This window comes from Aplysia californica, unplaced genomic scaffold, assembly GCF_000002075.1.
Source record: "Aplysia californica isolate F4 #8 unplaced genomic scaffold, AplCal3.0 scaffold00395, whole genome shotgun sequence".
Lineage (NCBI taxonomy): Eukaryota > Metazoa > Mollusca > Gastropoda > Aplysiida > Aplysiidae > Aplysia > Aplysia californica.
The window spans coordinates 181,597-194,952 of record NW_004797665.1 but is presented as its reverse complement, the minus strand read 5'-3'; the positions used below and the strand labels follow the sequence as shown (position 1 = coordinate 194,952).

Below are 13,356 nucleotides of genomic sequence, written 5' to 3'. Positions count from 1 at the left end.
TGTGTGTGAGCGAAACAGAAAAAGAAATAAATATGCTCGAATGAGGGGGGAAAAGAGTGGGGTGGGGGGTATTCCAGATAAAGGTGATGGTGTAGGCAAGCCTTGTCTGGTTCGACTGTCCTAGCGCTCTTCCGATATTTGTCAGTTTAACCATACGTAGGTCTACACATTTTAATTGTATGTTTGTGTACGAATAGATGTTAAGCCATTTTTCTAAAAGAAAGGACAACAGGTACACTCTACGGTATCTTTCTTGTGGTTAAAAAAAAAGTACAATAATTTATATTTATTGTTCGGCTAGATCTACGCGAGCAATTGTACACACGTACATGACGAATAGGAGAAACACAAAAAGTCGGATTGCTTTGAGGGAACAATTTGAAGGATATCTCGGGATGAATCGAAATTCGTTTGATGAATATCAAAGTTTAAAATAATGAATACAGCACATAATTATGATATTGTAAAGGAAACATTTTAATTAAAATTTGTATATTAACCTTGGCTCGAGTTGACGTGAAAACAGACAGTTCAAGTGAGTCTAAAAACATTGACTGCTGTTAGCCACCTCCGATATTTCCTTTTCCGGTTTCTAGTGCAGGTAATGGCTGGCTACTCATTTACCATGTAAATAAATCCATCATCAATGCCTCATCTAGGCTACGTAATTTGAAATGACAGTTTTTTTCATGTTATTAATGGAATGGCCAATCAGTTAAAAGTTGAAGAGTACTTTTAGTGTCTGTATTTATCTTGATTAAAGCCTTCAATGGAAGCCTGTCTGTTAGCACCTATTTTCGTTTCCCCGATCCCGAATGTTGTGTGTGCGAAAATCTGTCAAAATGTATTGTCTATCGCTTATTTTGGACGGTTTTCTGATGATACTGTGATCTAAATTCTTTCCTATCATGTAGGTTGGGTGTGTCTACCCTACTCTCAACTTGCATTTCTCTTGGTGTCAATTCAGTCATGTTATTTATTGTGATGTGGCTCAATTGGCCGCTATTCCGTTCAAACTAAAACTTCAATGATTTCTTCTCTAAAAATTGTCTCCTTGCACCTCCTTTCCTGTTCTCTAGCAATGTTCTGTTGTCTGCTTTCATTTCCACTTTCTGCCCCCACCCCCTCACCTCCTTTACCCCCTCCTCTGGGCTCCTGACTCTAAATTCTAAACACTTGTACTGCTACTCCTTGGCCTTGGTTCCTCCTAACCGCTGTCTTTCTACCACACCCCTGATCTTCTGGTAGGAAAGATCTACTCCTAGCCTTCTCGGACAAGGGCAAAAAATCTCGGAGGGCCCGTGTGCAAATTGTGCACGTTAAAGATCCCTTGGTGGTCTAAAATCGATAAGAGTAGGCTTCGGCCGCCACCCTGGCCCTGGCAAAATTCAAAATTTCCTACCAACTGAACATATTAGGCAGGGTATGTCCAGCGCGCTCATATGACCTTATGCAGTTGCGAGCGCCGTAAAAACACCAAAACAAACAAAGGTACCCAAACAAACAAAAACTTCAAGGACTTCAAGGACCAAGTGAGTGAAGTTATCGAAAATCGTCTGCCGTCCCCACGGCTGTGGCATGTCAACTACTCAGTTAATGTGATAGACTCTTTCTTAGTCTGGGTATGTAGGCCTAGCCTTAGCTCTAATTTGATGTGGAACCAGCTTGTCTTTTCTCTAGTTGTAGGCTATTAACTTGAAACTAAAATGTGAGTGTTTCAAACAAGGCACAATAATAATACTCTTTTTTTTACTTATGCACCTGTCTCATGTTCACATTTTTTATACTTCTTTTCTAGTAGTATTTTGTATGCTAAACACGAATATAGTCTTCATTTTTGCCGCTAATCAATAGTTATTGAGTTATTGATTTTTGAAAATAGTAAATTTAACTGTAAATGGGGGGTTTCAGGGGGGCATGCAATATTCAAAGCATGATGAATATTTGGCCTAGAATCTAGTTTCTTGCTTGAAGTTTTTTATATTAATGAAATGTTCTTATTTTTCTATTTCAGAGACCAAGATGACTCGATACGCGAAAGAGCCTGAGAACCCAGCCAAATGTGAGTATTTAGTTAACGCCAGCGCTGCATCCACTGTTCATAAGTAAACAGTTTGTGAATTTTATAGTTCAAATAGAAAAAAAACTTTATTTAGCCTACATGAAGCTGCAGCGAGCACCTAGCACACCTTTGTGATTGACCCAAATATAGATGACGTATTTCCGCCATCTTATTTTTGTTGTCTTCCAGAGCTTCCCTTGCCAGTTGACCAGATCTCAGCATGGCGGGCCCCGCTTAGTGCGCGATGGGCTACGTCACTAGGTTTCATTGCCAACTGCTTGGGCTGTGTGCGTGTGCACACGCGTTAGTAGTGTATATGTGTGTGTGTGTACAACTTTGAGAAGGTAAATTTATGGAACGAAAATTGCTGAAATTGTTTATAAAAGATAACATAAATTAATGCCCCCAAAAGACAAACACGGTGAGATCTGGTCAACAGTTACAGATGGGGGGAAACCTAGAAGACGGTAAAAATAGATGGCGGAAATACGTTATCTATATTTTGGCCAATCACAGAGGTGTGCTAGGTGCTTGCTGCAGCTTAATGTATTTTATTTCGAAGTGTATACAGACCCGGTAACCGGGAACAGAGTCACGAAGTATACAGACCCGGTAGGGGAACTCTTTTGTGATTTCGGAAAGTTTCAGCGCCCAGACCCGGTAGTGTGTGTGTGTGTGTGTGTGTGTGTGTGTGTGAGAGAGTTAGAGAGAGAGAGAGAGCAGGGGGAAGTGCTAGCAAAATGTATATGACATGCCCGCCAGTTGGCAGGAGGGAACGAAAGACAGAGACAAACAGAAAAAAAGAATGCGAGCGATACACACAGAGAGGGATAGAGAGAGAGAGAGAAAGAGAGAGAGAGAGAGAGAGGGGGGGGGGGGTGACTGCTCGATTGAAAATATGACATTGTTCTTTTCTTCAAATTGTGATTCCTCCAACTCCAAAACAGGGGAAAAACGATCATTCATCGAAAAGACATCCGCAATCTTCATTTAGTTTTAGATCTAGATCTAGGCTAGCCTCGAAATAGGTCAATGATTTTTATATCTGTCTGTCTAGATCTAGATCTAGACCTAGGCCATAGATCTAGAAGAACCTAGTTCTACCCTGAGCACAGAATTCTACACTTAGTGTAGAATTCTGTGACCCTGAGCCAAGAGGGTGCTGAAACTTTCCGAAATCACAAAAGAGTTCCCCTACCGGGTCTGTATACTTTGTGACTTTATTCCCGGTTACCGGGTCTGTATACACTCCCATTTTGTTTTCACAAATTTCTTGTAAATTTTTGTATGCTGTTTCTCAAAAGAATTTTGAATACATGAAGCTACAGCAAGCACCTAGCACACCTTTGTGAATAGCCCAAATATAGATGATGTATATCCGCCATCTATTTTTGTCGTCTTCCGGGGTATCCCCCAAGACTCTTGGGTTCCCCTCACCAATAACTGTGTTGACTAGATCTCGCCGTGTTTGCTTTTTGTTGTATTGATTTGTGTTATCTTTTATAAACAGTCTCAACAATTCTCGTTCCATAAATTGAATACCAGTCATTTCGTCACATGGTCATTTCATCACACCGGTGCAGTCAAGACGTCACTGTCATCTTGTCACTCCGCAAATCCACAAGGTTGAATGGAGACGGTCATTTCGTAGCACACATGCAAACATCAAACGCGCATTGTCATGGCAATCGCAAAACACTATTTTTGAGGGAGGGTTGGGACTGAGTGGAAGGGGGGAAGGGACAGGTGTGCGAGTTGTCATGCCTACCTGATCAGCTACACCGTTCATAAATATGTTTTGACAATATTGAAATCTATCGAGTCAAATCAACTCAGTTTTTAGGTATTGATGAAAGGTGTGATTGGCTAGACCATATTATTAGTTCTGTTAAAAATTAATTAGCTAATAGAAATGTACGGTACTGCGATTTTGCCAAAAGCCAGACCCTTACTTTCAAACATAAAGCCTTAATTAACTCTTTACCAGACATTGTTTTTGCTTTTTTGAAACAATTGTTCAACTGTGGAACAGTTTGGACGAAGATTCAATTTACATAAATAATTTATAAGACTTCAAAATAAGCTTGAGGCTGATCCTACAAAACTCTACTAGAATAACTACAATTTTCAAGAGGTATATAAGGGAAATCATTTTGTCACACATAATTTGGATGTGATGAAATGACTGGTTACCCATAAATTTACCTTCTCCTCAAAGTTGTACACACACACACACACTCAGTGGGTGCATGCGCACACACATACACACTCAAGTGGGTGCATGTGCGCGCGCGCACGCACACACACACACAGCCCAAGCAGTCGGTGATGAAGCGGCTAAGCGGGCCACCACGGTGAGAAATGGTCAACTGGCGATGGAAGCCCCTGGAAGATGACCAAAATAGATGGTGGAAATATGTCATCTATATTGGGGCCAATGAGAGGTGTGCTTGGTGCTCGCTGTAGCTTCATGTATTTTGAATAAAGTATGTAACATTTTCAACAATAGTTGTATTCATGTTTGTCCAGTGTGACAGTTTTTGGGTCCTGTCCCATGTTTGGGGAGGATAGAAATGCGGTGAAAAATATTTGACCCAAGGAAAAAAAAATGTTCTCACCACTAACTTGTGGTTTTATGTAGTAGGCTAGTTGTTTGTTTTTAGGTTTGTTTGTTTTGCAAGAAAGGAAATGTAACCTCTTAATGTGGTCGAAATAGAAGGTCCATATCTTGAATACTCCAACCATCTGTTGGATAGTATCGAAAATACTCTGGTTGTCTCGGCTGAATTATTTGCAACTTCCATGGGGTGTTAAAAACTTTAATTTTTCTCTTCTTCTTGTGTCAGTGTAGATTTTTTTTTCCTTACCAACTTTTTTTGTTTGTATACTTGGAAATGTTTGAATTTAAAATTTAGATTTAATATGCAGTATTTTATTTCATTGGCATGTTATTTGAAAATTCTGTGGATTTTATAAATTTCTAATGAAAACAGATGAGAACTTGAGCATGGAAATAATAAGTTGTGAGATTCCCACAGAAAATTGAATTGTCATTTGTGTGTGTAAGGATGAGTTCTGTATTTTGTAACTTGACAGTAATTGATACTTTTTTTTCAATTTCAGCGGCCAAGGCCCGTGGCTCTTACTTGCGTGTCCATTTCAAGGTAGGTTTCTCAAGTGGCTACTTGATTGCTTCCATCTGCATAATGAATTGTTTATCTTCCCTTTGATTCTGTTTCATCCTGGGTATAGTCATTGAGACACCTTGGGGTCAAAGAAAATATTACATCAAATTGTTTTTGAGTATCCTTACATAAATCAGTCATTTTTTGTTTCAGTGTGTAAAAAGAACGCTTTAAGGTTTTTCTTCACATGTCATAAGACGGTGAATGTGTTCTAGAAAATGTTAGTGATAGCAAAAAGTCAACTTGTTAATGTTTGTCATAATAGTTTCACTGCATCTGGATAAAAAATTTGGAGCAGTGATTTAGTCAGGCTGTTCCAATTGTAGACTGATACCGGAAATAGATTTAACTCGTGAAATCAAGGGTTGTGCGAGTGTCTGTCTTGAAAGTTGCAAAAACCATGTCAAGATAAAATGCGCTCAAAAGTATTTGTTCTTTTTGCCTAACCTTTTTTTCAGATGCATGTCCATTTATTTTCTCTTATGTTATCCCAAAGGGGGGACATTAACCTGTTCTTATTCACAGTAGAATTGTAATTGTAAATGGGATGATTCATTGATGTCATGCTCATAACTGTGCCTGAACTGCCACAAGGAACTGCTGCTTTTTCTTTCCTAATCCTTACTATCATAATTTTTTCTCTACTACTTCTTTTGTATGTTTATCACACTCTTGGGACCCGCTATATCCGGGGTTCCTTGATAGTCGAAGCAGACTTTGTGCTGTTGAAGCTTGACAGGTGAGCAGAGTAAGTCTGATTCCCTGTAAGGAATTCTCTGTTGACACCCACCCCTTGGCGCTCATATGACCGTATGCAGTTACAAGCGCTGTAAAACCTCTACTAAAACTAAAACTCTTATGTTATGAAATATTAACAAAAAAGTGAAGAGCAATTCACAAAAATATCATGACACAACTATGATCTGATTTGAAGTGTTCGAAGAGATAGCTCTATTCTTCTTACATTGTGGACTGAAAGTGATATTTTGTTCATTGCTGGAGTATGTTATCCCCATGAAAATTTTGTGCCAGTTTTGAGCATAAGGAAATATTTGAAAGTAACAATTGCCTAAGTTTGAGAATATTTGAAAAGAAGTTCTGTTTACTGAGACATTCAACCACTTGTGTGCCTGTTATGTTCTAAATTATTTCTGTTGTTATTGCAGAACACGCGTGAGACTGCCCAAGCCATTAAACACATGCACTTGAAGAGGGCCAATCGTTTCTTGAAGAATGTCGTTGGCCATAAGGAGTGCGTTCCATTCAGGAGGTTTAACGGAAGCGTTGGACGATGTGCTCAGGTAGGCTGCCAACAATTCATGTTATCTGTTTGAAAAGAGTTCCCACTCAACCAGGGAAAGGGAGGGAAAAGCCGTGAATTTCTTTTTCAGATTTCCCAGTTGGTAAAATACCATGGAAATAGATCTAAATGAACATAAACAGGAAAAAGTAGGGAAATTGGTGGAATCTTTGTGATTTTTCCCTTCAGTTTTATGAAAACATAATTTGAGCACCCTTTTCTCTGCACTGAACCCTTGAAGTTGCTCACTACCACTTCGTCCCTAGTAAAACATAGTTATACCAAAGCTAGTAGTGCAACCAAAATGTTTTTGACAAGGTGTTAAAAAAATCCTGTTCTACTGTGTTGTTGGCGACAGCCCAGACCAGTAAGAAAATTTAATTAAAAAGGTTCCAATTTGAAACTAAAATGATCAGCAATAGCGTGAGGCATGGTGTATTGTTTTTGAATAATCAGAATTAAAGGCGTGTGGCGTGTTCTGTCGGTTTCTTTGTTTTTGCAAGAGTCAAGCCAACAGCCAATGACCATCTTGTACTTTTGTGGGTTAAAAAAAAAAATTGATGAGGAGTCTGTTGCGTTCCAAGACCTCTTTCACCATGCCTTTGTTACATTCACCCTGCAAGCCCTGCTCTTCACTCCCCTGGGAAAGGTTCTCTATTCATGGCCATATTTTTATCTTTCGTTTCTCTTTTCTTCTTCCTCGCTATGTCATCTTTTGAAAGAAATTCACCTTTAGAATGGTTACAAATTTAAGAGAAAATAAAACCACGAAAAGTGCAGGGACATGTGAGGAGTACTTTTGCTTTTGTATGTTTTTCATTAACTTTATCAGGATCCTTTACCATTTGCTGGAGTGCTTCCTTTATGTATGGATGTAGTGCAACCTGCCCTTTGGGGTAGATATTACTATTTTTCGCCTGGATATTTTGTGAGAACCGGTCGACATGCTAATTTATTACGTTGCTTTGCTTCCATTGTTTCTCTTGGACTGAGCTGAAAACTAAAACTATCTAGTGCAGGTGGATGTCTTTCCATGTCATTTGATGAGCACAGTCATTGAATTTCTTTAAAAATGCCTTGTCTCACCTTTTTTCACTATTGAATATTCTGCAGGCTAAACAGTGGAGACATGTCCAGGGCAGATGGCCAAAGAAAAGTGCTGAATTTCTGATGCAGCTCTTGAAAAATGCTGAGAGCAATGCTGAAGTCAAGGTAAATCATTTTCAAGTTTCATAAAATAGTGTATGACTTCTTCCTGGGTGTGTTTGTTATTAGGTAATCATCACAGGAGTCTTCTTGAAGCTTTTGTCTTATTCATGTTAATAAAGTGACTTACTATTATATTGAATTGGTCCACTGCCAATCTTCTAAATCTTTACGCAAGACCCAAGTCCTTTTGCTTCCCCATAATGTTTTCATATTTTCTCCATATTCCAGTTGAAAAAAGTATTATGTAGACTACTTTCTCAGTTACCAATGTGAATGTGGTCCTGTTACAAGGGATTTTAAAAGTGTCCAAGACTGGCACATGTCTTCAAAGTTTTAACTTTTGAATACAAAGAACATGTTTCAGGCAAATGGATGAGGACTTTTTTTGTTAGAAGAAGAATCACTCTTTCTTTGACTGTATTGTGTTGACTTGGAACTGTTGTGGGTTAGATTTTCCGTTAGGTGTGTGAATTATTTGGGGGGATACTTTTTGTTTGAAAAATTCAGTGATGTTATCAAATTTCATATAAATTTATAAGTCCTGTGATGTGTTGGAACTAGGCACTCGTCAGTTTTTGGGCATATAGAGTTATTGGTATCATCTTAAAGCTCATTCATTTGCCCTGCTTTTGATGAAAAAAAAAATACCCTTCTATCTTAAATAGAAGTTGAGATGTTTAGGGTTGAAGAAAGTGGGTTTTAGAGGTAAAATTAGCGAGGTAGTGACAGCCAAAGTTTGATGCTTTCCAAAGCACGAGAGTCCATGGAAACGCTGTAAAATCCAGTGTTGTGCCCAATAATTAAAAATAAAAAAATCGATAAATATTGCAAAATGGGGGGTCACATACGATTTTCTTATTTTGACAAGTGCCTGATTTCACCATAATGCCTCCTACAGATACACCTTGCCATTTTAGGCGATAAAGGCTTTGGTGCTTTCAGGCATGGATATGATTATGTAATGTCAATACTACATGGCATTTGCCTGTTCTTTTTCCCTAGGGTCTGGACCCAGAACATCTTGTCATTGAACACATTCAGGTCAATGCTGCCCCCAAGATGAGGAGGAGGACATACCGTGCTCACGGTCGTATCAATCGTAAGTAAACCTAGCTCATGCACTTCCTGTGTTTTACTTTTTTTTAGCTGAGGTTCTATTTCTGGTAGCTATGCCAGCCAGCACTGGTGAAAACCAATTCTACATTTTGAGGTTTAAGTTCAAAATCTAATAGACGGGACATCCAAAGAGGCTACGTTGAAGCGACTTGTGTACTTTTATGACCTTCCTTTTCTATTCGAGCTTTTGTCATGTGTGTGTATTTTACGGTATATCCGTGAAAGCATTTGACGTGGTTTGTAAGAAGTTAAAAAAAAAAATTATTTTCTCTGTTCTGTAATTTTTTATATTTCCATTGTTTAACAATCCTTCTGTTTTTACTGCAGATGGCTTCTAAGGTAAAATATGAGGAGTCTTATTTGTGCTGATTATCAGAGTACTTGTATTGCCATTCAGTCTCGAGCATATTTGACTATGAGGCAGACGGCTGTCTTCCCATATCTGGTGATTTTTGTCACTAACAATGATCAGCATCGTAGCATTGTGTTTACTTTGCTCCTCTTGACTTTTTCTTGAGCCTCTACTTCAGCACCATGAGACTTTTAAATTCCGTGTTCTCTATGTAAGATGTAACTTTTTATTTTTGTGGTACAGTTGAACCTGTTTAAACCGAAATCTGCAGTGGTCTTTGGTTTAGCCATGTTTTCAGTTTTGAGAGGCAGCTTTATTAGTAAAGAAAAGAATGGGGATTTTCTTTTGGTTTACTCCTGTTTTTGGATTAACCATGTTCGGTTTTATTAACACATTACACCCTAAGGGTCTGGACGGGAAGTCCATTCCTAGATCCTAAGTAAGGGGAAAGAACCCACCTCCCGTGAATACAAGTGTTTAAAAAACACATTTTAGAAATACTAAACAAATTCCAAAAATCCTGAGAAAATAAAAGTTAAAAAGAAAACTGAATGTAGTTTCAGAAAAATATATCTTTATGTATGCGCAAATTGTTGGAAATGTTCTAACTTTAGTTTAATAGGGGTGTCCGACCCGTCACTCTCACTCTCAGCCTAGATCTAAATTCTAGATTTTCTACATGTGATCAATCGGAATCCCCCCAAACTCTTGCTACAACGTTTTCATCAAAATCTGAGACATCTAATTTGTCACATTCTTGTTTTTGCCCAAATCCATCGTTATTTCCGTTTTCAAACTCAATTGTGTCGCTTTTCAACAAGTCGAGACACTTTCGAAGTTTCGGTAACGCAATCGCACTTCGATCAGCTCTAATACTAAAACTACTGACCCGAAAAATTTCGTTTCGGTATCAAACGAAAGAAGAAACTCTTTGCTATATTTATGCATATCAAAATCTCGGCCCCAGAGTCTCGTCAAGGCGAGACTTCGTTTCTAAAGACGCTGGGTCGGCGCGGGCGGTTCCGGGCGAGTCAGGGTGGAGCGCGTAAGGGAATTCCCGGTCGAGTTAAGGTGTAATGTGTTAAGTTGACTCCACTGTTTATGAATTTTCCCCCTCACTTGTGTTTGAGAAAGGACTGCTTTGTGCGTATTGGAAACACAGTGACGTTGATGGAGCTAGGCTCAGAGAGCAAACAAATAATGCCCACTGAGGATTACACACTTTCACTCATAATTTATAGTATTTCCTTGATACCGGTATACAACAGAGGATGTACACTTTAAAAAAATACTCTGTTCACAGCTTACATGAGCAGCCCATGCCACGTTGAAGTTGTGTTGGCCGAGAAAGACACAGTGGTCGCCAAGCCCACAGCTGGGGAGGAAGAACCAGTAAAGAAGAAGGTGTCCAAAAAGAAGTTGCAGAGGCAGAAGATGATGCAAAGAGACTAAATTTCTGTCAGGACAATAAAATGTATTTAAAAAAAGATTTGGCCCGACTTTTGTTTTTGTTTGTAACTCTTTGACTATTTTGAAATTATCATGGTGCTAAGCTTTTGGCTGGTAATTTTTTCTATTTATGAGTTGCATAGAAACATTCTCATTTGCATAAGAATGGCGTAGTCCAATTCACAAAAAGCCCTTTTGACACTTTTGTGGTTATTTATTGGCACTTTTTGAAGAAGGTTATTTGAAGACCTGTAGGGATGCCTTGAGATTAATTCAAATTTTGCCTTACTGGGGTCAACATGAAAATATGTGTTGATGGAAAAGCATACCATAATTAGATGAGTGGCAATTGTTAATTGGCTCCCTCTGAATACTTTTTATGTCTTCATGATGCTACAGCCCGTTGTGCTCTCTCTGGAAAGGCAGATGGGCTCTTGAGGGTTAGACTACTATAGAAGAAGTCTTCAACTTTTCTGGATGCAGAGATGCTGAATTTTTGATATATGTGCAACATTATATTTATCTGAAGCTTGATGACGGTAACCACCGTACTGTTGTCATACCATCCTGCACTTACCACAGCTGAGGGTTGGGACAACGGTCACAACCTGGGCTGACAGGGATACAATGTCTCGGAAGAATGACTAAGGATACTCGATACAAATTCTTCCCACTCAAGAATTAAACTCAGGCTTCCTGCTTGCAATGGGAGAGTGCCGTTAGGAGTATACACTACAGTGGCCTGTGGGTACAGTTATAACATAAGTCAAAAGATAATGTAGTGGAATGGAAAGTGACTTCCTGCTTGTTAAAGGAATAGGGAACCAGCTATGTTGTCATCTTTGCTTACACTGGAAATATACAAGTAGTCTCATTAGGCCGCCACTAGGACAAAATTTAGATTTAGAATTTCTCTACAAAATAATTATGACATATTTCCAGGACACCATCCCTACTTCAGAGCGCATTGATGTCTAAATATGATAGTTTTGCCTGGACTAAACATCATTCGTAGGTGGTTGGCAGGTGCTCTGGTATTATATCACTCCTTTTTTGTGTTTGTTACTCTCTTGTAACGCCTCTAATCTTCGGCTCTTATTATATGACCTGATTGTGTTGCAAGTGCCGTAAAACACTTATTAAAACTAAAAAAGACATCATTTTTTATGATCCAGGAAATCAAGATCTGAAGGGAGGGAAGTACTGTGTGTACTTCAACTCAATGTCTCCTTTCCAGGCTAAGCTGTATAAATGCTTTTGATGTGTAATGCTCAACTTTTAAGATCTGTCATGTCGCAAAAGACCAAATTTAAGTCACACTCAGTTGTTACATAACCTACGTGACAACTTGTATGTTGGACGTACCACTCCTTTCAACACTGGTGTAGTAAATACATGTAGGCCTACCCTCAGCAGAGATTGAAATTGAAATTAAAATGGTTACAGTACAGTGGAACTTGGATTCAACGAGGTCACCAGGCCTGACCTAAAATCTTGTTGAATCCGAGTGTTCGTTATAATAGCAAACACGAGGTTTTGTGTAGATCATTACAGGCACTGAGCAAGTAATGTAAAAAGAGAAGTCACAAGTAGCTCTAGTGCCTGAAATACCTGCATATTATATATAAGCTGTGACTGACGCGTTTGTATCTGCGACGTTCAACGCCCGGACCGCTAGTGCCCCCCTCACCGGCACGCACACACAGTCACACGTGTGCAGGCCGTCCATCCGTCCCCGACACACACCAGAGTAGACACGTGCTCATGACAACAACGCATGTGTTGGTAAGTTGGTATGAAAAAAGGCCGCTGATTGGTCGCATGCAATGGGCTAAGTGAATAATGGTTCATGATCGATGCAGGTGCAATGGATGGTTTCCGGGAATAGATAAAGTTCGTTCTGGGAGAAATATGAGCGAAGCCACGTCTTCGGGGGCTGTTCACCGGGGAAGCGAGAAGCGGTCTCGTTGAATCCGAGCTCGCCGATTTAAGTAAGTGCTCGTTGAATCCGGGTTATTTTTATTTTTATTGATTTTAAAGAAGAAAAATAAAAACAGGGAATCTATCTCATCTCGTTGAATCCGAGTTCCACTGTATTTGGATTTGGAGCATGTCAAAACCATGGTGGGGTGGTTGGGATGCATTAAATGTCCATGGTTGTATGTTGTATTTATCCATCTTGACACCAAGGAGCTTAGAACTAAACTCCTTGCTTGACACTCGAATACTGGAATGAGGTATGAGCTTGAAATAGGTAGGGGCTCTCGTTACATAGAGGTTACGGTGTTCGCCTCTCATTCAAGATTCAACAGGTCACGGGTTCGAAATCTGACAGCGACGAAGATTTCCTTCTAAAATGTTCTCCTTTCACCTCTTTTTCTGTTCTCAAACCATGTTCTGTCGTCTGCTTCCGTCTCCACTTTCTGGCCCCCCCCCCCTCCTCTGGGCTTCTGACTTTTCCTGCAGCCTTTCTACTACTGCTACCCCTTGGCTCCTTACAGTACAGCTGTCTTTCAGTCACACCCCTAATCTTAAGGGGGTGTAGCTATGGTCAACACCCAAATGCTATAGTTTTTGGTCTAAAGCTTGCTTTTCTGCATCAAAGGGGGTGACATAGTACAAAAAAAGGTTACCAAGCAAAAAATTCAAGATTTTAGTCATAATAATCTCGAGCCATCAAAAA

General features: G+C 39.4%; 1 protein-coding gene across 2 annotated transcripts; it reads left to right on the top strand.

Moving 5' to 3' along the window:
- Positions 1-584: 584 nt before the first annotated feature.
- On the top strand, positions 585-10,713 carry LOC101859349 (60S ribosomal protein L17). Of its 2 annotated transcripts, XM_005103898.3 has the most exons (7): positions 585-601; positions 2,015-2,062; positions 5,186-5,226; positions 6,414-6,548; positions 7,661-7,759; positions 8,759-8,855; positions 10,528-10,713. In XM_005103898.3, the coding sequence occupies exons 2-7, from the start codon at positions 2,023-2,025 to the stop codon at positions 10,674-10,676; spliced, it is 561 nt and encodes a 186-aa protein (XP_005103955.1). In that variant the 5' UTR covers positions 585-601; positions 2,015-2,022; the 3' UTR covers positions 10,677-10,713. The 2 variants fall into 2 exon arrangements, with proteins under 2 accessions (XP_005103955.1, XP_035827098.1); XM_035971205.1 differs by lacking the exon at positions 585-601 and having other exon boundaries at positions 1,966-2,062.
- Positions 10,714-13,356: the final 2,643 nt, after the last annotated feature.